The 27,976-nt window shown below is 37.0% G+C and overlaps 1 protein-coding gene across 9 annotated transcripts in view; it reads left to right on the forward strand.

The window, feature by feature from the left end:
* The window catches only part of TRAPPC9 (trafficking protein particle complex subunit 9), a 534,676-nt gene that overhangs the window by 261,760 nt on the left and 244,940 nt on the right, over window positions 1-27,976 (forward strand). For 7 of the 9 annotated variants that reach the window (XM_064442029.1, XM_064442032.1, XM_064442034.1 and 4 more), the window contains 2 exons: window positions 7,110-7,263; window positions 16,452-16,542. In XM_064442029.1, the coding sequence (XP_064298099.1) occupies window positions 7,110-7,263; window positions 16,452-16,542 (245 nt within the window). Of the gene's footprint in view, window positions 1-7,109; window positions 7,264-16,451; window positions 16,543-23,173; window positions 23,583-23,646; window positions 24,878-27,976 lie in introns of those variants that run through there. The other 2 variants (XM_064442036.1, XM_064442035.1) reach the window with 2 other exon arrangements.

Genomic DNA, 27,976 nt, shown 5'->3' on the forward strand with positions numbered 1-27,976 from the left:
AAGTGAGCTTTTAACTTTTACTGCAGTGCTCTGGGAAAAAGGGCAAATGTTATTTTTGTATATAAAGAAGACAACAAGCAAGTGCAATGTAAATTAATGTTTTTAATTTACCTATGTTTTCTTTTGAACTTTCTGCCATATAAAACAGTACTGAATATGAAAATATACCTTTTGAAATTTATTTTTCTGATTATTAATATTCCACTGAGAGAGAGGTAGGAGATACAGTATGGCTTCATTTTGGATACTGATCGGATGACAATCCATTTGTAATTCAGCTGTGAGAAATAAAGGGAGGATATTCAACTCAGTCTTCCAAGTATTATCGTGCTTATGCTTTTCTAGATTTCCTAATGGAGTGAATGTCTATGGCTTATTACTCTCTTCGTGCACCCTATGGAAGTTTGTGTATTTATAGAGTAAGCTATTACCATTATTATTATTATTTTAAATCTAGTATTTCATTAAGTAGTTTTGCTGCATGGTGTTTGCCATAGAAGTCCAAATTCTGTAAATGGACAAGTGAAAAAAGATGCAAGTTGAAGTTAACTGTTAGGCCTCTTCATTTCCAGTTCATGGGTTTCAGATTTGGCATTAGGAATTAAAAAGCCAGATTCTCAGCATGCGTAGTATAATCTCATTTAAACAGAGGATTTATGTAGCTAAATATCTCTTAGCACTGCTCCATTTTCAAATATTATGTTATATACAGTGGAACTATTCTCTTCTGCTTTAACTTTTTACCGTCTGAAATGTTGTGGATCAGATAAGTGTAAAATATTGAATTTTACAGAGTTCAGCACTCTCCTTTGACTTTTATCTCTTCTTCAATTATTTTAAATAAATAATTAAGTTCTTAATGCAAATTTTTTTCATTTAATTGACCTTTTTGAGATTAACGGAATAATTTATCTTTTGCTCTGCACAGTTCAGGTATTAAAGCAATCCTTTATGAAGTCTGTTTGAGGTCAGGAGGAGACACCATTACTTACGGGTCACTTGAGAAAGTTATTTTTATAGATGTATTTTATTGAGGTCAATGAAACATAGACTGCACTTCTAAAGCAGTGAAATAATTAGAAGTAAACACAAGGTATATGTTAGTTTGGATTACTTTCTCATTTTCATTGAGTGATATATATGTATTCATCCGCAAGCGATTTGATTCTTTAGGTCTGTCTTTGCTTATACATTATTATGCACTGGAGTGTCACTACTCTACCGTTTTTTATATCAGTTGCAGCACTTGTATTTAGGGTAGAATTATGTGTACCTGAAACATAGAATCATAGAATCATTCAGGTTGGAAAAGACCCTTAAGATCATCAAGTCCAACCGCCAACCTATCACTGCCAAGTCCACCACTAAACCATATCCTCAAGTACCACGTCTACCCTTCTTTTAAATACTTTCAGGGATGGTGACTCCACCACCTCTCTGGGCAGCCTGTTCCAATGCCTCACCACTCTTGCAGTGAAGACATTTTTCCTAATATCCAATCTAAACCTCCCCTGATGCAGCTTGAGGCCATTTCCTCTCGTCCTATTGCTAATGACTTGAGAGAAGAGACCAACCCCCACCTCACTACAAGATCCTTTCAATGAGTTGTAGAGAGTGATAAGGTCTCCCCTCAGCCTCCTCTTCTCCAGGCTAAACAACCCCAGCTCCCTCAGCCGCTCCTCATCAGACTTGTTCTCCAGACCCTTCACCAGCTTCGCTGCCCTTCTCTGGACACGCTGCAGCACCTCTATGTGCTTCTTGTCCTGAGGGGCCCAAGACTGCACACAGCACTTGAGGTGCGGCCTCAGCAGTGCCGAGCACAGGGGCACGATCCCTGCCCTGCTCCTGCTGGCCACACTATTCCTGATACAAGCCAGGATGCCATTGGCCTTCTTGGCCACCTGGGCACACTGCTGGCTCACGTTCAGCCATGACGTTATAAAAACATTATTACTGAGACTGCACAATGGTAGAGTCAGGTGAAGTTTCTTTTTTTAAGTAGGCTTGTCTTATGCATTTTTTTTTTCCTTGTGAAAGTGAGAACAAGAGTATCATCCTCACTTCTAGCTTTTCCTGAAATGTAAAGTCATTGACTATACAGGGACTATTCATATACATGAGCATTTTACATAAGTAGTAGTAATACAGTCTGGCTCTGTGTCCCCACTGTCTACTTTATATAAAAAAGGAGGATGAACAGGAAGCATAATATTGAATAAAGTCTCCAACTGCCTCCTTTCAGCTTCATTATGGAAACAGCTTGCAAACTCATCTGTGGATGATAGTACTTAAATAGGTAGTTAGCCATGAGGAAGAGCTTTTGTGTTCCTGTTACATTGTTTCTTCCTAAAGATAATTGAATAAGGACTATCTCTAGATTTTATTCTTCCAACCTAAGCAGCAGTATTTTATTTACTTAATGAAAGATGAAATCTAGTTATGTTAACCAGATTGCTGCTTTTCTTTTAATACCATGCCTGCTTTTAACCCTGTTTTATTTGGTGACTGTGACATATTTAATTTCACTTGATAGATTCATCCTCTAATAAGAGATGAGGACATCAAAAGAGCTGAGATGCATCACTGAGGGAGAGGGTACGCCTGGGACCTGCCCGCTCTCCTGCCAGGAACGAGGGCACGGAGCAGGAGGCAGGGGTTTATAACACTACAGGCAATACTCCCTTACTGAATTCTTCACCTATTAATTTTATCTGCTACTTGCCAGTTCTGTGAAACCGTTGGTGTTGCTTAAGTTTAGCTGGCACTGCTTTAGGAAAGAGGGATGTGCAGGGCCCTCGCTCAGGACTAGTCACGATGCCATTTACAGTTTGTTTTTTTTTTCTTGATACGAAGGCCTTTCTGTTGTGTATTTTGTTGTCAGGACAGAGTACTATTCCCAGTCAAGTCGAAGCCCATTTTATGAGAAGTGGTGAAATGAAATGAACTATCTGGTGTATTTAATAGTTCTGTACTGTTACTTTAATAGGACTTTAGATAACTGTCATTGAAATGTCTGCTGCTCCATCAGAAGGTTTGTCATTTTCTTCCCCTGTAAGTCATCCTGACATGTGACGTGAGATGATACCGTGCAGGCATATCATCAGCATTGCCAATGAGCTGACCTTTTCCTCTTTATTCACTTAATTTGTATTTGGATAATTTGCATCCCTGTAACGATGCTTGGTTGTCTGAGTAGCTGTCACAACGGCTTGGGCTCGTTTCATGACAAAACCCAGTAGTTTCAAAACACGATTGTTTCATTATTCATGAAAACTTGTTACTTTATCCCTCCTCCCACACAAGGAAGGTTAGCCAGAGAGAAATAAAACCTGCTTTGCATTTGCAGGATTGGCTATTTAATATTTTTACATAATGCAGTGTTTTTATACAAATATCTCATGATTTATTGAAAACTCTCCTCGTAGGAAATTTGGATAGCTACCCACGAGGCACAGAAGGTTAAAATGAAATTCTAGTCCCTTTTCCTGGAGCAAGTATATGTTTAAACTTTTGAGTTTTAAGATCTTTTGTGTTTTCCCTGATATGTAATTACTGTGAAGGGCAAGGTACTGTGTGCACAGTTACCCTTGCACAACGTGAGCCATCCTTAGCCGTTTGTAAGAAACGGAATGCCTGTTTCAGTCTGAATTGACTTTTTTTTTTACTTCTTTCTGTATAGATTCTATAGATCCTTGTATATTGTAACAAACAAGGACAAATTTGGTGAGAGAAGTGCAGAGAACTCTTGACAAGAGGCACAGGTTGTAAAGTAACTGTGGGAAGAAGTGGAGAAAGACTTTTACGGCTAAACTGCATTTCAGTTTCATTATTTTGATGCACAGCAGAGTGACAAAGTTGAGTGATGCTCAAGAGGTTGCCTTTCACTGCCTTCTGCTTCTTTTAGGATAAAGCCCACGTGGTCTGTACAGATGACTTAAAAACCAAAAAATCCTTTTTTTCAGTTGGTGATTTTAACCCAGTGTGCAGCTTATCTATTTTCTCCTTCAGTCAATGGGCTTCGGGAATTATATGTCCGTTGGTTAATACCTCACTGGTGAAACGCGTCTTTTGAGATGGGAGAAATCACCATATTAAAAGTGAAGCGAAGAAGCTGTGTTTGTGTAGGGGTAAATTTTTAAGGCTGAGTGACTGATTTAGGTTATGGTATTTATTTGTGGGTTGGTTTTTGTGTGAAGCCTTCCAATTTACTGCACGTTCCATAGGCTGAGGAATAAATACTAAAGAAACATTATTGATAAAAAATGCAGAGACAAGACTTGATATGAATATTTTTAGCACAAGAGGAAGCAGAATACTGATGATAAAATGCATATATGTTTAAGAAAAAAGGCTAGGATTTTATTTTGTCGTGCTGTACCTCGAGTGTAACTCTAGTCTTGAAAAAAATTATTTTATCTCTGTTTTTTGCTTTCATATATTCTGCCTACAGCTGTATTCGTAATATTGTTTTGTGTGATACTTTTCTTGCCATAGTTCTCTTTTACTCGGACGCCTTCACTTTCTGGTTGGCAAGTATGTTGTTGGGGGTGGTTTTGCATCTTCTCATGTGACATGAGGTGTCACTGTGCTAAACACACTATACACAGTATAAATAAAACCATGGTTAAAAAATCTGAAAAATTAATAGAGGGTCTGAGTCCTAGGAGTCCTATTTACTAGAGTTTTTCATTGCTTAGAGCTTAATAAAAGTTATTTCAAACAGAGCTGGACAATGAACTGTTGTTAAGAGTAATCTAGGCCGTATTCCTGAAGCTGATGTGGATTTATTGTAGAGTATTGGGGGAAAAAGTGCTTACATGCATATTTAATTTCCAGGAAAAAAATTACTGTATTGCCAGTAATGATCCATTAACAGAAGACTGCAATCTGAATGCCCTCAATTAGTCAGGAATGTTTTTCTAATATATCATTCACTTAGAAAAGCGTGCACAAGAATTAGATGAGAGCTGTTCTCCAGGTCTGTTGGGAGGCAGATTCTAAGTACGTTTGACTGTTTGGAACTAAGATAATTTGTTGTTGAAATATGACTATAGGTAACTAACTGCGAGTATTTATGTGAGAATTTAAGCAGTGATGTGTATGTAATAGAAATCAAGTACTGGGTTTGCATCTGCTCGTGTAGCGCAGAGTGATGAAGTAATCTCAGAAACAAAGGCAAAACTGATTTGTAATCTTCCAGTTGCATCTCTGTCTTCCACATGCATTGCCCATGCAAAATCTGGGACACTCAACTGGCATTTGCAGAATCGAATCATACTTCAATGCCAGTAAGAGTTGATGTTGCTAGTCATAGTTTCAGACCTGATATATTTTTTTTAAATCCGCTCTATCGATTGTATCTATGTGTTTGTCATGACATTCTCTATTTCTGCTTGATCCGGCAGTTACTGTGATACACTTTTGTAGCTCATGTTAGCTTTTTTATATGCCCAGCACTAGATGGTCTTTGCATGCTAATGAAGAACTCCTAATGATTTCTTGCTGTAGAAAAATACCCAAAACAAAAACACCCCTTAGAGAGGAATAGATTAATTCCTCTGCCTTTTTTGATTTTTAAATGTGAAGATCAGCAAAGCTGCAGAAGAGGTGGCTTATAGGAACAGTAATTGTGCCACCTCTGTCTCAGTGCTGTATTTGTACTTTTTAATGATGAAGGTAGTCTTGAACATTAGCAGCTTCTCCTGAGATGTCAGTTTGTGCTCAGGGTGAAGCACGATGAGCCTGTTTGAATTCATCTTTCCACAGTAAACTTCATAGGCTCTAGATTATTCCTTGCTCTTGTAATTGCCGTGTATTTTCTCCCGGTTTCTTTTAGGGTCAAGATTCTCTTAAATTAATGCTAATTATAGAAAATCTCTTCTGTTCTGGGGGGATTTCAAAGCCCTTTCTTGTTGACTTTTGTTACTAGTATTTTCCTTTTAGCAACATTTATAGAATATGTTTCCCTCTTGATTATGTAGAAATAGATAAAGGAATAATAGCGATCCTGTGGTTTTGTGAAATGCCCTTCCCATACCCCGTCTTACATTGTAGGTGTATTTCATCATGAATGGTTTTCAAAGCTGTTGCTTGGTCTTCTGTTTTCCTTAAGTGCAAAGTCATCTCAAGTGCAATGTATTTTAATTCTTCCCTAATTATTTTTCTATTTCAGACGATTTGGGAAATTAAAGCTGTTTTGGCAGCACAGTATATTAGATCTGCTATAACCACATTTCATGTGATGAGAGCTGGTCTAAATTCCCTTTTATATTCGATTAGTGTTTCTAGTTTAACATATAAGTATTTAGTATGTATTATAGCCTAATATGTTTAATTTGTTTTATGCCTTACTGTACATTTAATAAAGCAGTTATTTAACCATTTACTACCAATGAATTATGATATTGAAATTAATATTGCCTGCAATTCATGAAGGTACATTAAGCAAGATGGAAGATCTTCTTCAAGAAAATGACAAGGGCCACATTTAGGCCCTAGTACTGTGTTTATTTTGTCTTTCCTTCCTGAGTTTTGTAAGGAAATTTTTAAACAAAAAATTAGGAAGTTGGCTTGTACAACCGATGAAGTGCATATGGCTTTCTACGTGTGTTACTGTTCACTTCAGGAGACACTTTTGTATATACGATTTTGCTTCACTTGTGTATAGGTTGGGGTTAATAAACTTTAAATAGTATGTTCATCAGCACTTGGCCCAGTCTTGTTGCTTTTTTTCAGCAAGTCTTAAGCACGCCAGGAGCTTTGACGTACCAAGGGTGAGGGCAGATGAACCTCTGCGGAACCACAATAAGGTCAACTAGTTGCAACTGCAAAACAGATACCTTGTGTACCACTCGCAAAGGCGTTAAGATGTTGACTGATGATTTGTAAAAAATGTTACCATCTCTAATAGGCTTAGACTTCTGCTTTCAGGAGCATAAATCATATGGCTTCTATATCATTAGTATACAGACTAGATGCCGCTGAAACAAATATACTAATATTGTAGTGCTTGGTTTCGCATTGGTCTGCATTTTCTGCAGAAGTAATATCTGTAAAGTTGTCTTAGTAAAAATCCTGTTTTCTTCCTCTTTCTTCTCCCTTTGCCACAGGATGGCTATCCAAGTTGACAAGTTCAACTTTGAGAGCTTCCCAGAATCTCCTACTGATGGGACACAGTTTGCAAATGCAAAGCAGCTGGAAGAAGAAAGGCAACAAGCAAAAGGTCTGGAGATTAACAGCAAGCTGGATATTTGCTGGAAAATTATATCCTTTCATAAATACTTGCTTTAAAAATATATAAATAGATGCCCTATGACACATTTTATTTTATAATTCAACTCACTTTATGTCAGTGTTACTGAAAAGAAAAGTAATTAGAACTATGAAGCTTATCATAATTATAGACTGTTTAAGGTTAATTGTGCTGTATATTATATAGACGATGCTTGGGTCTTACTATAACGGCTTTTTCTGAGTCATTGAGCCTGCCACAAACCCTGTGTGTTTCTCCCAACTTGTAGGAAACTGAGGAAGTGTAGTTAAGATTGATGAGTAGTAGTTTTAGAGGGTCAAATTTTTCTGTTCTCCCACACACTGAGTAACTGAAGCATGAAGAAATACATGAAGCTGGATTTAGACAGTTTTTATATATTTAATTAAATTTAAACAAATCAGAACATATTAGAATAATTTATTTCCAAGTCCTCTTTACAGATTTAGTAATATATCTAATGTGGGTATCCTTTTTAAGGGTTAGAAAGGACTTGTGTGATGAATTTTCAAAACATAAAACCTGCATAATCATTCTATATGCAGTAAATACTGCCTTATGATTACTAATAAGAAATTGCATTCAATTTAGAGTTAAACCAATGGTGTTTCTGTAAATGTAATGATTTCCATAAAAAATCCTGTGCTTAGATTGCCAAAAATACACTCTTTCATGATTTTCATCAGGGAAATGTTCTGTGCAGCCAACAGCCCCCCAAGCCATGTGTTGATACTCAGCATCTTCCAGGAGATTTATATTTTTCACTGAGATCATCCTCAAATTCGCGTGATAGTGGGTGGCAGGAAATGAGAGAAGAGTGGCAATCAAATCGTGGTTCATCTTTTTGTACTTTTAATTGTATTTTTATCTAGTGATCTGAAGTTATTTTTCATTACTAATTATTAAATTAACTGCACAGGATTTGTCAAAGGCAAGATTTGAGACGTAAATGAGATTCTTAGTACCTGGTTCTGCCCAGGCTCCCTAAGCAAGATTACAGGAAGAGTTACGTTTATGCAGAAATGTCAATATTTAACCAGAACTCACTCAGAAAATTTCTGTGGTATGGAAAGATATAAATATTCTTTGATAGCATAGTTGAATTGTTACACTGGAATTGAATGCATAGTTGTAATAATTTTGTTGGGGTGTAAAAATACATCCCTTTGCTTCCTGTTGCTGAGCAACACTGTTTACATCCATTGTGTTCTGTATTTAAACCCAGTTTTGATACCAAAAGTATCATGGCTGACATATAAGTCAGTACCTTAGAAAACCAATAGAACAGTGCCTGAATTCTGTGTGTTAAAGCCAGTGCAAGCGTTAGTTTCTGTGCTTTTAGGATCTGTTATGAATGTTCTCTTTGTTCCTAGAACTAAAACTATTCTAATGAGAGGCAAAAAATTGCACATGTGCTTAAAAATTCTTGATGAAACGTGTACCTTGTTTTCCAGATTTCACAGCCCTACTAGAGTCAGTCTTTCTCATCCTTTTACTTCTTACAGCTGCATTTAGATGTGAACCAGTAAAAAAAAAAAATCTCTCACTGCTGCAAAGTTTGAGGAACTTTGTTTCTGAGACATCTGTCCTCCCACCAGAGTAATTTGACACTGGCCAGCAGAGTTTATTTCAGACATACTGATGGACAGACACATGGAGAAATGGATGCATAGCTTAACCGCATAAGCCTTGCTTTCCTTCAGAAGCCAGCCTAAATGCAGCCAAGAGATAAAAAGTATTTGCAAAGATACAGGGGGATATAGTTGCTTATATTTCTTACTTAGAGAAGGCATTTTTGGGAAAGTCTTTTGGATGGTAAGACCAAGTGATCTCTTTGGTGTCTGCCATCTCTGAGCTCTCCAGCTACCCTTTCTCTGCTAAGTATATGCATGAGAAGAGGAATGTGTATTTTAGAGGACACAGTTCAGGCAATTTTGTTATAAGTAATCTTATAGTTTACAAGGGAAGGGCTATGTTATTTACCTTGCAGTTCCTTAAGTTCTCACTGTATTGGTTGATACCACATGGAACCATAAACAAAGGCTTCAAGTGCGTGGATTGCATTGACTGCAGTGAAAAGTTAGTTTCAGGAAACCCCTGTGAGGGCCAAATATAGTTCACAAAGGATGAGGATTTCAAGTTTTCTTGAGGAGCACCAGAAGTATTTTCCAGTATGGGAAGTCCATTTTTCATGGCTTTATCCATTGAAATATTCAGTGTTTCAAGTGATGAGATTTTCAGTGTTTCATTTGTCAAAGTATTGTAAAACTTGATCAATTTTCATCTACTTTTGGAGGGCTGAAAGTAGGAGGCAGCATATTATTCAATTCAGCCTTTGTACATTTTTGATAGAACGAAAATTATTAGGAAAACAGACCTTCTTATGAGAAGGCTTACCGCCATGCCATTTCAATTAAGAAAAATTCTGGAGTAATGTAATTTAGTATAGCTTTGAGATTATAGGTGTATTGAGATCATTTAAATTAAGAACATGCTGTCTTGTTTTTTAGCATCTGTTAGGTGGCATCTGGTATTAGCTTAACAACTGGGGTTTGTTTTAACGCAGGATTTGAACAGACGGAGCACATGTGGTATTAAGGTGGCTGATATTTTCAAATTATGCTTTTCTTCATATTTCCTAAATATTTTTAGATAAGGTTTATATTTTCTTCAGAGACTTATGCATTCTGACTCGTGGATCAAGGAATCTGTGCTAAGTGTCCTCTGAAGTTTCTAGAGTGCGCTGTCTGTTGCTGAGTGCTTTAATATTTTAGTCTTTTTACTGATACTTTGTACTTGACTTCCTCAAAATCTTGAGTTAAAAATGTCATGTTACCCATGTGGAAGATGAAGGGCACGTTAAACTTCTCTTTGTGGTATTTACACATTCTATGTTAGACCCACCATAGATGATCATTCTTCAAAGTATTCCATTGATTTGTGTCATCTACATTTTGACTTCAGAAATTCAAATATTTTCAGAATTATTTCAGAGAATTTGGTCACATGCAGGTGATCCTCACTTTTAGGAGAATAAGTAAGGATTTATCAAAGTTCAGATGGCAGAAGGGATTTTTCATAGGAAGCATAGAAAGGTTTGGCTAGGGGTAGCATCAAGAAGTTATTTATGCTTCAGTTTTATAACTATTTTAGTTTGTCATAACTTTTGCTGCTGCTTAAGGAACAGTCTTTCTCTGTCCTCTTGCTCTGAATGCCTCTTGTCACCCTCCTGAAGGTAAGAACATCTTTGCCAGCAGGCTTGCTAGCCTAGTAATCTAGTCGCTCTGAGATGGTGGAGTTTAATATTCTGAGGAAAGTAAGGAACGCAAGTAGCAAGGTAATGACTCTGGACTTTAGGAGAGGAAACTTTGGGGATCTGATAGGCAGGACTGCACAGGAGGCTGCCCTCAGGAGCACAGGGTCCAGGAAAGCTGATGCACCTCCAGGGGCAACCTTCTCAAAGCCCAAGAGTTGCAGCAGTCAATAAGGTACATCTGACGCTTCAAGCAAGGCATATCACAAGGTAACTGTAGCAAGTTGCAGCCAGGTAAATTCTGGTTAGGTACTAGGAAAAATACTTTTCACCGTGAGGGTGCTCAAATAGCAGAACAGGTTGACTGAAGGTCTGTAAAATGGTTGTCTTTGAAGCTACTGAAAAATTCTGGTCAAGGCCTTGAACAGCCCCATACAATTTCAATATTTTCTGTGCTTTGAGCACAGGGTTGGACAGTGGCTCTGGAATTGCCTTTCAATATAAATTATTCTGTGATTTGTGCAGCCATGCAGTGGGCTGGGTCGGAGAATGTTGAAAAGTGAACTCCTTTTCTTCCCCCCGTCTCCTGCTCTCCCCAGGTTTGATTGCAGCCAGAGGAGTTTTCTGACGCACTGTGAAAGAATTGCTACTTCAGTGAATGAGACTATAATATTTTGGAGTAATTTTCTTGAAAATATTCTAAACCTGGCCCTAACAGCCAGTAAAAAAACGAGACTTCTGGTGCCAGCTTAAATATCGTGTTCCATTTTTAACTTTTCTAATAGTTACACATTTGTTTTCTTACTTCAGTATTAATTTCTGTGATTTGCATGAAGCCTGTCCTATTTGCAATGTTTTCTTACATTTTTGAAAATGTACTCAGTTGAATTGTTCCTCAGTTTTTTCTTTTCTGTATTTAAGCCTAATTAAGCCAACATTTTTTTTAAAGCACATTTTCTTTCAGTCATATTGCCGATGTTGTTCTGCAGTATAGCTATATTTTTCTTGATATGTGGGATCAAAAGCTGGAAGCAACACTTCAGGCGAGGTGTTTCATGGAATAAAAGTTTATACCTTCCATGTTTCAGATCGGATGCTTGCTCTGAGAACTAGTCTTGACTTCTTTTGCAGGTGTCCCATGTCTGATTGATATTTTGGCATGGTGCAGCATAACTGACTGAAAAATTATTCCCAACTTCCATTTATAGTTTTTTTGATTCCTTCCAGGGTGATACGTGGAACTTTTCTTCATTGAATTTCATCTAAGTGATCTTCATAAGTTTGAATCATTTATTAGGTTTGTGAACACTGACATCTTTTTCAAATACATAAATTTTAGGAATGTTTTTGCATTTCATCATGTAAATGGCCAATCAGAAATTTGAAATTATTATGTATCAGAGAGGACCTTGAGTCATCTCATTTGATATACTGTCTGGGCTTGACAGTAAACCACTGATAACTGTTATTGAAATTTACTTTTCTGTTTGTCTATTCAGCCTTTGATTACTTCATCTTGATCATAATTATGAATCTTCAGTTATGAGAACATTGCATGTTGTGCGACTTCTGTACATCAGTAAAGATTTCCTTAGGAATACTTCAGTTGGAGGAGCTTTACATTTCCATGCAGCTTCTTAGCATCGACAATTGTTTGCGAAAGTAACTGTTCTTTAAGAACCTCAATAACTGCATGTAATCAGTTTTAATAATAAAGTACCACAATAATAATCAAGCAGAAAGCTTAAAGTATGTCTAAGGCTACTGCTATAAATAAACTGTGATCATTAATAATTTAAATTTGTTTTTATTAGTATAATTTTTATTTATGAACGTTTGCTATTTTGTTTATGATTGTGTACATGTTTCCACCTGTATTTATTTGCAAAGGAACTGAGAAATATGTTATTGAAAAGAAATCTTTTTAGAGGGATACAGAGAGAGAAAACATTAGTAACTTCACATCAGAAACTATTTTTCAAAATCTGTTGTCTTTTTAAGCAGTAGATAACATGCTCTGTTATAACTGTGGGTGCCCAGCTACACATTAGACAATCAAGATAGTAAAAAAGACCAACGTTTTCCTTGGGGAAATAACTAGTTAATTTGACTGTCATTCAGGGTTTTTGGTATGAAACAGTTTATATCATATATAATCTGTTCCTAAAGAAACGTGAAATGAAGGTGTCTACTGTGAAAAATTAGGGTTTGTTTTTTATTTTTCTTAAACAGCATCTGGTGGCTGTGTGTTCACTGCCTCTGAGGCCCCCATTGAAACTCATCTGATTGTTCAAATGAAAATGTCTTGAACTGCCACATGTGAACAGTTGCACTGGAAACTGGAAGTCAACTATGTCAGTCCTGGCTGATGCATGTGTTGTGAATAACAAAGACTTGACTGTTGGAAATGAGGCCTGGGTCAACAAAGGGATTCAAGAATCTGTCTCCTGTGGAAGATCGGGATTATAATCACAGTGAGATTTCAGCAAAATGCTTGGAGGTTTAGTTAAGTAGACAGATTCTGCAAGGTCAGACTTAACTTTGGCAGTCTGTGCTTCCATTTATCCGTGCAGTTTTTTTCAATGACTTTTAAATTCTGGACCTTACACTTTTGCCATTTATCCAGTTCCACTTTGAGCTAAGAATGAAAGGGTTTGTTGGCACCCCCTGTTCCAACTGCTTTGCTTTCATTGACTTCTAAAGGCTTGTCTTAGAAAATAGGCAAACTCATGAGTTATGCTTTTCTGGCTTTTTGCTCTGACATTTCATCACTGCATATTTTGGTTGCTTTTCATCTCCAAGGTGATGAGTTTGCTACAATGTTCAGTTTGTATTTGCACAATAATGAGCAATTTTGTATAATTGCATGATATACAGTCAGGAGACAAGGATCAATTATATGAAATTCAATGCTATTTGTGTCCATTAGGAATCGTTAAGACTATACTGACTATACTGAGCTTCTCTGTCAACTTCAGCCATTTTTGTCTTTGAGTCTGCTTGGCAGCAGGGCTTAAGCTGGACTAGATACTCCGAGGGCAAGATTTTGGTTACTGGTTAAACTAAGTACTTTTGACGTGATGGAAGGTACTAAGTACTTTTTTGATTTGCTAGCAAGGGAATGAGTTTGTGCAGCTGAGGCATTTACATTATGCTTAAGTCTATTTTGTCATATGTATGGGGCAGCCTGAATACTTCTCTGAATGCCACTGGCCCTGCCAGGTCTTCCTGTGGAGTAAGCTGAAGGCAGCGAGGTTACATTGACTGTAGAATAATTTAGGTTGGAAGGAACCTGTTCAGGTCTGGTATAACACCCTGCCCTGCAGCTTGTGTCCATTGCCCCGCTTTGCATTACTGTGCTCCCCCAAGAACAGTCTGGCTTCATCTTCTCTATACCCTCCCACTATAATAGACAGCAATAAAATGTCTTCTTAGCTTTATTGTCTTCTCAAGGCCAAACAAACCGTATTCTCTCAGTTTCTTTTTATATGTTATATGCTCCAGCTCTTTAATCATCTTGGTAACCCTCCGGGGAACTTCATCCTATATTCCTGTGTCTTGAACTGGGAAACCGAAACTGGGCACAGAACTTAAGAAGTGTAGGTATGTCTTTTTTTTATTAGTTGAGGTATAGCTATGCATAGGTTTTGCACCCAATCTAAGAAGCAGTTGGCTTCAGAAATAATGTGTAGTTGTGTAGAATTTGAAATTGCGAAATGTGTTTTCCTTATGAATACATGGATCTGCTTTGATAGCATTTACCAATTATAAAGTATGGAGAATCACCTATTTTATAGTCATTTTATAATGGTATCAGAGACATTATGCTTTCCATGGAGCTTCAAGCAGTAAAAATTTGTAATATTCCACACACAGCTGTGAGCCAGTTGTAAGTAAATTACAGCTCAGTTAGTTTAAAGTTACAGTTAATGGCATCCACTCTGTTTTAAAACTTCTTTTAAATACTGCCTTTTTATTAGTGTTTTCTCTCACTTATATTCCTTACATTAAAGTTATGATAGCATTTATTCATCTGCTCTATCTATGAAGTAATCCAAATTTCATATTCTCTATCCTATAGTTTGGTTTATGGAAACTGTTCTGTTGTGCTGATGTCCTGGGTCTTCGTTTTCAGCAGCTATATTTTTCTAAGGTGTTATTCTGCTGCCTTCAGTTTCCCAAATACATTCTGTTCTTCAATGGTGTTTGTGGCTTTCAGACTCTTCGGGGTTTGTGAATTCTTCATTTGTAGTGCTTTTAGGGGGGAAAAAAAGTTTTCCAGGGTATGATGAGAATTATTTTAAAAAAATTGCAGGAATGCTATACAATGTATTAACTTTCCTCTTCTATCATCTTGAGTTCTCGAGTCTCAATCACTAATTGTTAGATCTCGTTTTAATCTGAGGTTTCAAGACTTTTCTTTTAAATCTTCTGGAGAGCCTGTTAAATTATGTCCTGTGGTAGAAATTAGTCATCTGCAGAACTTGTTAATTTTCTTTTAAATGACACAGATGAGAACATACTTTATCAGTCAGATGATGTGCCTCTCTTTCCAGAGTTTTGCAGAAAAAGGACCGATTGTGTTTAGGAGCTGTTTATAAAAGCCCATGTAGTCTTCTAATTTTTTTTTAGTCTATTTTTGAGAAAGATGGTTCCAGTACTCTTGGAGGCCTTGGTTGAAACCTTGATCAATCTTTCTAGGAGCTTAGCCCTTTATTATTGTAGGACACCACTTCACCTATGGTTGTTTCATTTGGAGATTACAAAGTTAAAAATGGAGTTTTTTCAAGTCTCAGAGCGGATCCCACCTCTCTGTATTTTGATTCTGTGTGATGCTCCCGTTCCGGAGAGCATGAGCCGAGCTGTAAAGACAGTAGAAGTTTTGCCAGAGGTGTTCCAGTGCGAGTACACAGGCGCTCATATGCTGCATGTACGTCCGTGAAGGATCTGTGCTTGTTCTGCCTCCGCTTCTTCCTCTCAACGGAGCCGCCACAGGGGCGTCTTGTGCTACTAAATTGTGCCAAAGCCAGTGAACGCAGCTTTGGCCAAATACAAGATGGTGCCGACATTTGCACGTGCTTCAAAGCCCTTTGTACTCAGTGTCTTTCTGAAGTCAGGGCATTAGAAAAATGAAATCCAGTGCTCTTCGTTTAAGCGGATACATGTTATCTTGGTTGATGCATCACACGTGAAATTATTCTTAATTTTTTAAAATGGAAATTATTATCTTCGTGTTAATTGCGTAACCTGTTTTGAAGCCCTTTAAAAATAGAGAATCTGGTTTTCCCAACAGTTTATTTCAGTGCCTCACTGTTCTTAGAGTAAGAATGTTTCCTATTTTTCTTCCGTTTCAGTCTGAGCTTGTTGCTGAGCTCAGAGAGCAGCGAGTAGAAAGGGAAGCTTGCAGGTTATGTGCCTGTACGATTCTGGTATGATGTTTGCCCCCGATAACGACACTGGCACTGCATTGTCTAACGTCCCTATACCTCCACTGAACTGGCACCGAGCCACTGTTCAAAGCTATCCTAGCCCAATTTTGTTCCCTTTTGTATTGCCTTATGAAATTTTATCGTTTTTGTTTTCAGATTGCTTTTAATATGTCATTTTGAATTCTGATCCTGCACCACATAGTTACAGGTTTGGCATTTTTACAGCTTCCAGACTTCTTTTCCCCTTCTGTTTTACTATGGTTCAGGTACATTTTACCTTTGCATCTTCATATTTAACACTCCTCAGTGGAGTTTTTATATTGTAAAGGTATCACCTCCTTTAATTATTATTGTTAGCCAGTTCATGGGTTTATAAACCAAATACGTAACATTAACCTTTAATGAATCTCTAGCTTGCAGTTTTGATTTGGAATAATAGAAGTTGTATGTATTACATGCTCTTCTCTCTGAAACAAAATTTTCCTTAATTCCAATTTACCCTTCCTTGAAGCGTGAAGGGGAAGCAAGTGTGGAAGGCGTTCTTAATCAACTGGTCCTGGAGCATCTACAGTTGGCTCCTCTCCAGTGGGGTGAGTAATGTCGAAATCTAGTGATGATCTTTTTAGAGGATACACTGGCTTGTAATTTTTAGCAGCATGAGAATGATAATGTTTTCATTTACTGATAATCTGTGATACAGAAGAATTTGCTAGGAATTTTATTTTCCTTTAGATATTTTACTTAGCTGAAGATAGATGTAGAATTGATATCTATTTTATTTGAAGTATCACTGTTCAGTGCTAGTAAATGTGAAACCTGAGTATGCACTCTTTCCTGCAATTTGCAGTCCCAGTTGTGTTGGATGAGAGGTCACTGCTACTTCATTTTCCCTTTGCCTGATGATGTGTGTTTTTAAAGTAATTTCTCTGAAATATTTTAGTATGGAATTGTAATATACTTTATGGTATATCGCTTATCATGATCTAGACATTTACATTGCTAACTTTATAGGTACAAAAAAGTTGGTACTCTGTGTAGTAAGGAAGACAATTTCTCTTAATTTTGCATGCAGAATGATGTTCCAACGATGAAATACTGAATTAATTTAATTTGGAGGAGTTGTAATAATGTGACTTCTGTCTGAGGTTCTTAATAAGGCTTGTTCAGAGGCTTTGAAACATGGAATGTTTTATCCCCAACACTTCTCCTCTGTCAGTTTCAGGCTTCAGAAAAAGATCCAGTTCATCAGAAAATTGTTTTCAAAGCTTTTGCTTTTAAAGCAAATTTAACTCCATGCTCCTTATTTTAATTAATTTGATGACCTAGAGAGGACCGTTTTTAAGGAACAACGAGCCATCACTATTGTCTGTGTTAACTATTAAAACTAAAATGATCCCCAGCCCTAGTATTTGTCTATTCTGTTAAATGCTTGTGTTTGTTTCAAGCATGTGGACCGTCCTCAACCCATGTGTTAAAACTTGTAAGTACTTTGTAGATGAGAAGATTAAACTGGTAACGGTTTAAAGTTGTTTCTTATAAGCCTGTCAAACTTTAACCATAATCATCTGTCTCTGAAATCATGCTTACCTGGCCTCTGTTCTTCAGGGGATTCAAGGATTTGGTAGCACTTGCTTGTGTGACTGGCTTTGGCCATGATTGCCCTGGTCCTCATCAGTAAAATGAGTTGTTGTGTCAGATGCGTGTTGAGAGCTCAGATAGGTCACTTGAGAGTCGCCTTAGTTCTGCGGAGAGCCATTGACCTTCAAAACATTTGTAACCTGGGCTCTGTGTTTGGCACTTTTGCATGGGAGATTGCCTTGTGAATGAAAACCGTAGTCTTTTCCTTTTCATGTTTTCTTGGTTTTCTTCTTTTAATTTTCTTTTCATGCCAAATTCCACTATTTTGTTAGTAAAAGAGGCTTTTAGAGTCATAGGATTGTGTCTGGTATTCCTGCCTAAATGGTGATGCTCATAGGTACTCTGATGCACTAGCTGGAAAACGTGAATGTAGCACTGATTTACCATAAAATCTGATTGCCCGTGGAGTTGGTAATTTCTCAGGTTGTTGCTTAATTCAGTTAAAGAATCCCGTTTACTTTAGTTTTCAGAATGTATGAACACCAGGCAAAACTCTGTGATATTTTCTGCCTCATAACTGCAGAGTTTTCTGAAGCACAATCTCTTGGCTGATTATGGCCTATATGTCAATTTTCGGCATTAAATAAAGCAGGGAAAGGGAGATCCTCTGGGATCACAAATACTTGGTTTGCCACAACTTATATATGATATGTCCTCTTTGAAAGTTCTGGTGGCAGAAACTAGTGGTTTTGCAGAAGGCTATTTTTATGTCTAATATTTTCTCAATCTGAAATGACTACTGCATGTATTATCTATTTTGTATAATACAAAAATATGTCCCTGTAGAAGCCATAGCTCACTGTGGAGATTATTGAAGAGCACATTTTGATTAAATGCCTGATTTTACTTGAAAACAAAAGCAAAAAATGAAAATTAAAAACAATTGAGACATTTTAGTTTCTTTTAATTAACCGTAACTTTGAATATTCAGCAGTTAAATCTTTGCTAATTGGTTGCAAAACATTGTAGCCAGGTAGCCCTACCTGGAGTCATCGTGAGGAAAGCTACTACCTCCAGAAGGTGCACCCTGGCAATCGAGGCTAATTTGGGTTGTATTAATCTGTGGGATGGAGGAGGAATTAAAAGATTGTCTTCTACAGTTTGGTGGGTGGGAGTAATATGGAGTTGTTGGAACGTCTGGACAATCAAGAGCATGTGCGTGTGCACGCGCCTGTGTGCACATATATTTCAACAACGTGACGTGTTGTCTTTCAGAGTTCAAATTGTCTTTCAGTGCCAGAATGTATTTCCTGTTCAACACTTACAGGCATGGTAAAGTGTTACGTGTGTCAAATCATCTAGGATGTAATGCGAGTTCTGTCTTCCCTGTGTTTTTTTCCTTGATATTTTGAAGAGGTTGACCTTAACTATCTTGTAAGAATCAGCTCCTGTAGTGGTAGTGGTCTGTACTGAGTACCAGTGAGATAAACTTAAGAAAGCTATCTTAAAAATTCTTTAACTATTAACATTTCTACTAAAGGAGATCTAGAAGCCTAATACATATAATTAATAAGGCAGTAGTCTACAGATTTTCTTTTCTTGTCCTGCCTCATCCAGTATTTTGATGTCATTGATGAAAAGGTTCAGTAAAAATACTGTAATATAATGGTGTCAGATCTTTTTTCTGTTAATCATAATACTGTACTCACAGCCTTGCTTTGCTTTTAGTTTTGCTTTTCTGTATGTTAAGAATAACTTGTGTTTTAATTTGAGCCCTTTAATATTAGCCATCATTGTAATATAATCTTTGCATATATTGGCTGAAAATCTTGCCTTAGTGTTATGCAATAAAATTGATTCTATGATTATTCAGGCTTTTGCTATATTGATGGTAACACTGAAGGGTTTACTTTGTTATAAGTGCTCACACTGAAACATGAATGAATATTTAACAGAGTTTTGATTAAAAAAATGACTGGCTTTTGTTCAAATTTGTAAAAGCTGGACTTCAGAATTCCTTTTAAATTTGGCATATTTAATTCATATTACAGTTAATATTACATTTCTAAAATTATAAAAGCATATTGAAATAATTTTTCATGTAAATTTGACAATCTTGCCTTTTTTTCATTAAACGGAAGACAAAGAGTAGAATTAAAACTTAGTGGCACTGAAGTTTTGGTCTGAGAGTCAGAAGTCAGCTCTGAAGGTTGTCAGATAGAGGAAAAAAGTGGCTTTTATTGAACCGTGTTGGTTGTGAGTTCATATAATTAAATGAGGGGAAAGGTATTTAAACCATGAGGAACCATAAAAAGAAAATATGTCAAAGGCTAGAGTGAGAGCTCTTAATATGGTGTTAAAATTGATTTTAAGATTTAGTACATCTCTGTAAAATGAAGTTGTCTATTAGGGAGGTTAGTAAATCACACATAATTGCAAGCCATAATCTTGTTCAACACCAGCAAGTTTGATGTTCTTTAAAATTTATGACATATTTTCTTTTTACTGCTGGGCAACAAACCAAATGTAGGAATAGATGCGGTTTTAAGGTGAATATATTAATATCCTCAAATCAAGGAAACATAGCCTCCAAAGTTTAATGAGGAGAACCAAGACTCTTCAAAGGCATATGTCGTGCAAGTTCCGTGGCTGGATTTGAGAATGATGAGATGGAGGCATTTGTAGTTGCTGGCTGTGCGATATTTTTTCAAACTTTATTTGATTTATGTTGCTGAGTTTTGCGAGCAAGCAAAATTCTGAGGCCAAACACTTATCAGTTTGATGGTGCTCTTCTGCATTTCATAGCAAAATTATCATAGGTATAAATGCTGTGCACAAAATGTTGTTATTGAACTGGAAATAGACTGAGTTTGAAATAGACTGTTGGTTGAACCTGGAATAGGCTGGACTCAGGGTGTTCCTACATTCAGATGAGAAGTACCTCTTAAGCGAGAGGTTCCCAACACTTTGCATGCTCTACACAAATTTCACAACAGAAACTTACAAGTTCTCCGACATAAATCAAAATAAGCTTAACTTCCTTCACTGCCTGCAACCACCAGGTAAAAACATCTTTTCCTGATGATCCTCATATGTATAAAAGTGAAGATGTAGTAGAGAAATTTGATTTAGGAATTTAGAACTGTAGACAAATCTAAACGTGCCAAATGTTTTCATATATTGGGCAAACACCTAGCTTTTCCTTCTCTGTAGAAACTAACTGAATAACTGAAAACCAATCGTTAACCTGAACTCCGAAGACAGTATTTGTATTAATGCTCTAAACACCATACATCGGTAAAGCATCACCATGGGCAAAGTCCAGAAATAGCTTTTTGTTTTCATTCATTCTTTTATTTCATTCACTCATTTCCTTCATTATTCGCTTCTTCGTTCATAATAAACATGAATTTCAAGACAGTTCATAACATTTAAATAGGTCATGGATACCATTTCACAAACGTTTCATTTGCTAGGATGTGACTGAAGGGAGAACTAACAACGGTGTTGCTGAATGCTCTCCAGATCATAATTAAGAAAAATGATAGTTAGTAGCCAAAGTGTTAATTGCTCACTTAGAGGTAGCGATTGCTACACATTTTGTTGTGGGTTCACGCTAAGTTGTGTGTCTACCTGCATCACGTAGGCATACTGTAATTAGAGAAAACTCAGAAACTCAAAATTGAAAGGTGGTTTTAAATTGTCCCTCGCAGGTAGTTGGAATCAATAGAAGAGGTAGATTTAAAAGTATTTTGAAGTGTTTTATGAGCATGCGGTTCATGACAGCTTGTTTGGAAGTCCTGTCTGGTTAAGTTTCACAAAACATCTTATGGAAGCATTACTTTTAAAATAAATTATCGTAATAATTCATTGTATGTTTTAGAGAGTGTCAAATCAGAATCAATTTTCACAGCTTATATATTTCATGGATCTTAAAATTCATTGCAGAAACTACTCACCCGTTTTATTTTGCATTTTCCAGTCTGACTTTAGACCATAATTAAATCTTTCTTTCCACAATTCATGTGATTAACTCTTAGGGATTGCAGCAGTGTCAGATCACCGCATCCTGAATACAGAGCATGTTTTGGATGCCATCTTGACACCCTGACAGCTTGTTGTCTCCAAGGACCTAGTTAAAAAGAGCCAGATCTCTGCAGACGTAATGATTGTTAACAGTTTTGCTTTCGTCAGGGGAGTCCTACAATATTGCTCCTGCCCTATGTTTGAAATTCCAAGGCTTTCTTGGATGTTTTTTCAAAGAATACTTTTAATGGGCAACTGTAAGGAAGTAGTTTTATTTTCTCTTTTAATAAGCAAACCCCTCATAGGCCCGTCTCAGAAGCATGTAGATTGTATAGATACAAGCTTGGAAATACGGAGAGATCAGCAGGGTATATGAAGGTCTGCCTTCAAAAAATTATTGATGTTATTCTGTTAATTCCTCAAACTAAAATAGTCTTCAATTATTTATATTTTAGAGTTACAGTAGATTGGATCATTAGAAAGATGAAACCATGAGCGTTAGCCAGAAATTCTCAAGAGTAAGCTGTCTATAAAGTAGAGAATCACAGTCTGATTCATTGAAAGACCAAAACTGAGAAACATTCTGGTGGTAAATGGATTTTACTAGGTAACCGACCTTTCTCATCCATTTACAAAAATCTTCAGGTTTTTTATTTGTTATTTTTAAGATGCAAGAGAGGTGGGAACACTTTCATATCTTAACAGCTTGTGTGAGGGCTGTTTTGGAGGATATTTTGGCAATGTCAAACAAGCAACACGCTTTAGTTACTGGGAAGTGTTAAGGACTGGGGTAGTACATTGAAAAAAATGGACTAGCTTGATAAGACTAGGGCATCTGGCACACGGATAATGTTCTCGCATGTCAAAACATGCTATTGTGTGATATGTTTGAATCAGCTGTTGTTTCTAATTCCTACTGAAGCCTTGGTTACTCTAAACTGAGAGGAAAAGCTTGTAGAGAAAGGGTTTCAGACATAACTGGCCCAGTAGTGATTTCAAAGAAAAGATGCTAAGAATAATGAGAACACCCTAAAGTGAAAATAAAGTAACAAAACTTCTATGAGTTACATCTCTATCTATATCTTTACAGACAGGTTGAGACAGTTTGGGTGGAGTGCCAGTGGTTACTTCAGTTCAGATTTCTGAAAGAACTCGTAGCTGAAGCTGCAGGTCCAGCATTTCTAACAATGCAGTGAGAAGAGGCAGGAGGGAAAATGGAGTAACAAATACTAACGGAGCTGTCTAAGTATTGGTCTAGTTTCACCAATGTGAATCATTAGTGATTTTTGCTACTACACAGAATCACGGAACCATAGAATGGTTTGGGTTGGACAGGACCTTCAGAGATCATCTAGTCCAACCCCCCTGCCATGGGCAGGGACATATAGATCAGGTTGCTCAAAGTCCCATCCTAGCGGACCTTGAACACTTCCAACGACAGGGCACCCGAGGCTTCTCTGGGCAACCTGTTCCACTGTTGCACCACCTCATTGTAAAGAATTTCTTTGTTATGGTCAATCTAAACCTACCTTATTTCAGTTTAAAACCATTACCCCTTGTCCTGTCACTATGGGCCTTGGTAAAAAATATCTCTCTGTGTTTCTTATAATCTTCCAGTAATCTCAAAAACCAGAGTACCATAAATGAAATGGCTGAAATGTCACCCAGAAAAGAAGGTTATCTGTTCTGAGACCAGTAACACAGAAATCTGCCAGAAGTTCAGCTGTCTGAAGCCATTGGAATGGATTTAGTGACGTGTTACTCTGAGCTACCGGTGTAATTCAGCTAGGAAGAAAGGTGTATGTGACATTTGTAGAAGTGTCTAATGGAACCTCACATGGGAAACTTCTTCTATAAGAAGAGCTCAAATCAAAGTGGAATAGGAAAAAGGAAAGTTTTGGAGGTGATCAAAGAATGAAGACTTATTGTTGGGTTTATGCTGTGGAGATACTACCCTGAATAAAATTAGATCAATTCTCAAAAGTTGGGTAAATCTGGCAGTTGAGTTCTGTGTTCACTGCTGAGATGTCTAATACAGTCTTGTTTGCTTTGAACTGCACTTTCTCTGAGACCGATTTCTTTTAATTTAGCAACATCAAGAGTTGACTGATCTCCAGAAATCCATCAGAGGATGGGGTCTCAAGGAAGGAAAAATCCTGCTGAAGTAGGGCAGCTTGCCATAAGAGCATACTGAACAGAAACGGGGTGTTAATAAATGCAGTCTAGATTTTTTTAAAGACCATTAAGGTTTTTGATGCAATGTTACAGCTGGAGAAGAAAGTACCAAATAATGGTGTTTAATCGGATATGAAAAGGAGAAAAAGAACAGGACATTGTGGTAGCAGGAAAATTAATTCTTCCAAGCTTGATTCAGGCACATGTGCCTAATACATTTCATTATGTTGAGTGACTGACTTTGTTTTCAATATCTGATTTACAAAACCATTGTATTTTTAAAGCAAAAAAACCCCCAACCCTATGCATAGTTTATTTCTTTATAGGAATATCATTTACGACATTTCAGATAAGGGATAACAGGTGATTGAGGAACACCATAATGATGATAAATTGTTACACAGTTATGCAAGGTGATTAATTTTCTAGGTATTGTTAGAAGTAAATTGAATAATAGATTAATTGAGCATCTAAATTAAAAAATGAAAAGCTATTGAAATAATTACGAAAATGGGTTACACTTTCAAAGCCAGGTGTGAAGATAATTGTAAGGGAGAAGACTGAAAACACAAAAAAGCTGTCTTGTAAACCACTTGCTGAAAAGTGTCACTGAATCTGCAGAGAAATAGATTTCTATTACTTTGATGGACACAGAAGATACCATTTGAATAAAAATTTAGAAAAATATGATTCAGCTTGTGGACAGTTAAAAAAAGAAAACAGGATAAAAGATCAGAAGATGTATGTGTTAACAAAAGAGGCAAGAAAGATGCTTTGATCAGTCAGGATTTTAATTACCCAGCAATTAAATGAATTGTACAGTTAAGTGTGTAGAGAATGAGAAATGGAAAATATGCTAATTACAGTGGAGGAATATTCCGAATAGCCTGTGTAGGACAGGTTCAGCGTGTAATTGGTTTCGGGCAGTAAGCAAGAAGGGAGGCCTTATTCCAGAATGCATATGATGAGCTTTCCTTATCTGGCTTCTGACGTTTTTCAGCTTTTGTTTTATTTCCCTTGAAAAAATAATGCCTGTGCTTGGAACGGAATGCCATGAATGTTGTAAAGGAAAACAGTCTTTTCACTGACTGCATTGTGCTTTGGATCAGACTCTTTTTTACTAATAAAGTGTGTCATTTGACTGGACTATTACATCTTCTCGGTTGAAGTGCAAGCGTACTCTGTTGTAGTTTGAAGTTTGTACTTAATCACGTCAAATAGAAAATTTTCCTTTTATTTTTGTATTTTACTAAATGCAGAATTTTCCAAGTCATTGCAGGCATTGTCCTTCCACCCCCATGTGTTTTGACTCATCAGTTAAGGCCAGTGTGACCTATCATCAGCAAGTTTTCCGGCAAACAGACGTTTTGTAGGGAGGGAAGTTGGTTTAATTTTGAGTGTTCATTCTGAAGTAGGCCTTTATTTCATCAGGGAAGCAGAAGTGAATTAACAACTGTAAAGAACATAAATCCACCTCAGTAAGCCTTGTAATACTGAAATTAATAGCTTCCAACTGTCAAACCCTCAACAGGACGAGCACAGACCAGAACAGACAGATTTGTATGAGGAAATAGAAGCTTTGGCTGAACTCCTTGCTCTTTCATGTTCTCGCCTTTTCTCCTTTTTAGTCTCCCTCTCTCAGAATTGGAAGCCAATTCTCTATTTTTTAGCATAAGAGGGTTTTTTGCCGTCTTATTTTTCTCCATTTTAGGATTTTTATTAGCCTGTTCCTTCTCCCCACTGTCTCTTTGGTAAAACAATGCCAGAACTTGATTTTACTTTTGTTCTTATTCTGTATCCCAGACCTTTGTATTAAGCAATCATAATATTTTTTGAAAAGAAAGGTTGTACAGTGTTAGGCCAGGAAAAAAGTTAATTTCATTTGATTGACTTGAATCATTAACTGATCTGATTTTACAAAGGCAGCCAGTCAAACAGAAGATCTTTCCTGAGCTGTGATTCTGTGTGCTCATTGGTACTGTATACTCAGTAGTGAACTTAGACCTTTTATTTAGTATCTGTTTCCTTATTAGACAGAAATTCAGCCTCACTTTAATAACATTTCTGATTATCTATGGCTACATTAGAAAAAGTTACAGAAGGAGCTTTTTTTTTTTTTTTTGCATCTTGGGATATAAAAGAGGAACTGAACAAGTGTTTTCTGTAGGGTGGCTTTGTACAAAAGGGCTTTCATCAAAAGATACTCGAGTTGTTTTCTGTTACGCATTACATTTTGTGTAGTGTTGTATAAAGTTGTGGCTCAATAATATCAGACATGTACAGGGCTGTTAAAGAACTTTTACATCAAGGCCAGACACAAGAGATGAAATAAGGAAGAATCTTAATTAAAAATGTTAGTAGTATATAGAAAGGGTAAAATGTCTCGGCGGTGTCTGGAATTACACAGAGAGAAATAATTGGTTGCCTCATGTGAAAACTTCAGGAAAGAAAAAAAAGGCAGCAGCAATCCTCAATAATTAAAAGAAGTGTTAGGGGATAATTGCATTACTGTGCTCTGATAAACAGTCAACTGTCAGTTATCTGACAAAATGATGGGGTTGGGTTGTTCAAGCTAAAGGAAAAGCCCAGGGATTAAAAGTGTTGGAGACCATAAAACAGAAACTTCAGAGCAGAAATGGGTGCCACCAGCCCTGAATGGTTCTGGTTGGAAGTCTTCCAACAGCGCTCCCAGCTGTGGGAGCTTTTAGTCCATTTGTTTTAGTGGGATGTGAAGGCTCAGAGTTGGTTTTATGCTGGACCCAAGCTCCAGACTCCAGCTGGAGCACTCCTGAGTGGGGGCATCAGCAGCTCAGATCTGGCAGGGCTTCTTGGCTTGGGCTTTGCCTTACTCGTAGCTCACATGGGTAGACTGGGCAAAACATGACTTTGCACCTATACATTAGGCCACTTTGATTCAGAGCCCTTGTTTCAAATATTTGTAGCTCACTCATTCTGCCCAGAAATTGAGGCCCAAGCATAAACTCTCCAAAATGGAGGCAGACTCCATAGGGACAGGCGTCCACACTGTGGGTTCCTTCATGGCATTTGGCATCACCTCTTCCTTCACTATCACAGTTTTTCCCATATATGCTCCACTTCCAGAAAGAAAACATGCAGGTTTCTCTCACTACTGAAATTGCCAAAAAGTGGTAGTGAAACAAAGAAAATTAAAAATGAGTGAGAAATGTAATCTAAGTTTTGAGATTTGGATGAAAATGAGATCAGTAAACAGCTCTCAGCTGGAGTGAACATCCTGAACTTTGCCTGTTGAAGAGGCAAAATGACCTCTTCTGGTTTCCTAGCGACTATAATTTTGTATAACTTGCTGGAGCAACCAGTGAGTTTCTGCACATCTGTTCCTAATGAAGGTGTTAATCAGCAGCGTGCTCACTATTCGCTATTTATGAACTATTTTTGTTAAACAGTTAAGTTGTATTTGAAGGAAATGATTTCTGGTTGTGGGTATTTGATAGACAGTGATTTGTATTGTCCGCACATTGTTTTAAATTAATCTCATAACATGAACTATACATCTTTGTTATTTAATTCAGAAGTAGATTGCAGAAGGTGTCTCAATATAATTTTGTTTGGAGAGCCTTTTGTCAACTTATCGAGCTCCGTCTGAGAACCTTGCTGTGAATAGGAATTTCAAGATTAAATTTATTTGTGACTCATTTCCAGTGCTTTTGTTCTCATGTCAATATTGTTCTTTAGTTTAAATAGCTTCTCTCAGTCTCTGATGTTTGTCTTTTTTTTCACTCTCTCTCTTTATTTTGTGCATTTTGAGACAGCAGCCGGGACTACTCCTAGTCTCCTTGATAGCGTAGTGGGGCTTTTTTATTGCCCACCCCACAATTATCTCAGTAGCGTCTGTCTGCATATGTTGAAAAGGGTTTTTTTTTTCTTAGATCTGGAGTACAAGATTAGATCTTCAGTAGGATCATTCCTGACACAGATCCTTAGTGATCTCTACCTTAATGAGGGAAATCTGTGCTTTCATTGTAAACACTATCTATTATCCCCTATTAATCACCAAAATTAGAGTGAATATTTACTATTTCACAGAACATGATGTAGGCTATTGAAACCAGCATTGCCTCTCTCACAAACATTAGTTTGAAACTGGCAATGATGGAATAAATTCAGCTTATTAAACCTTCTGGCTCATTTCAAAGTTTATATATTAGGACCAGGGTGAATTTTATTGATATGTGGCTACAACACAGTGGTTAGCAAGTTGCTGCT

The sequence above is a fragment of the Phalacrocorax carbo genome, chromosome 2 (genome assembly GCF_963921805.1).
Source record: "Phalacrocorax carbo chromosome 2, bPhaCar2.1, whole genome shotgun sequence".
NCBI classification, from domain to species: domain Eukaryota; kingdom Metazoa; phylum Chordata; class Aves; order Suliformes; family Phalacrocoracidae; genus Phalacrocorax; species Phalacrocorax carbo.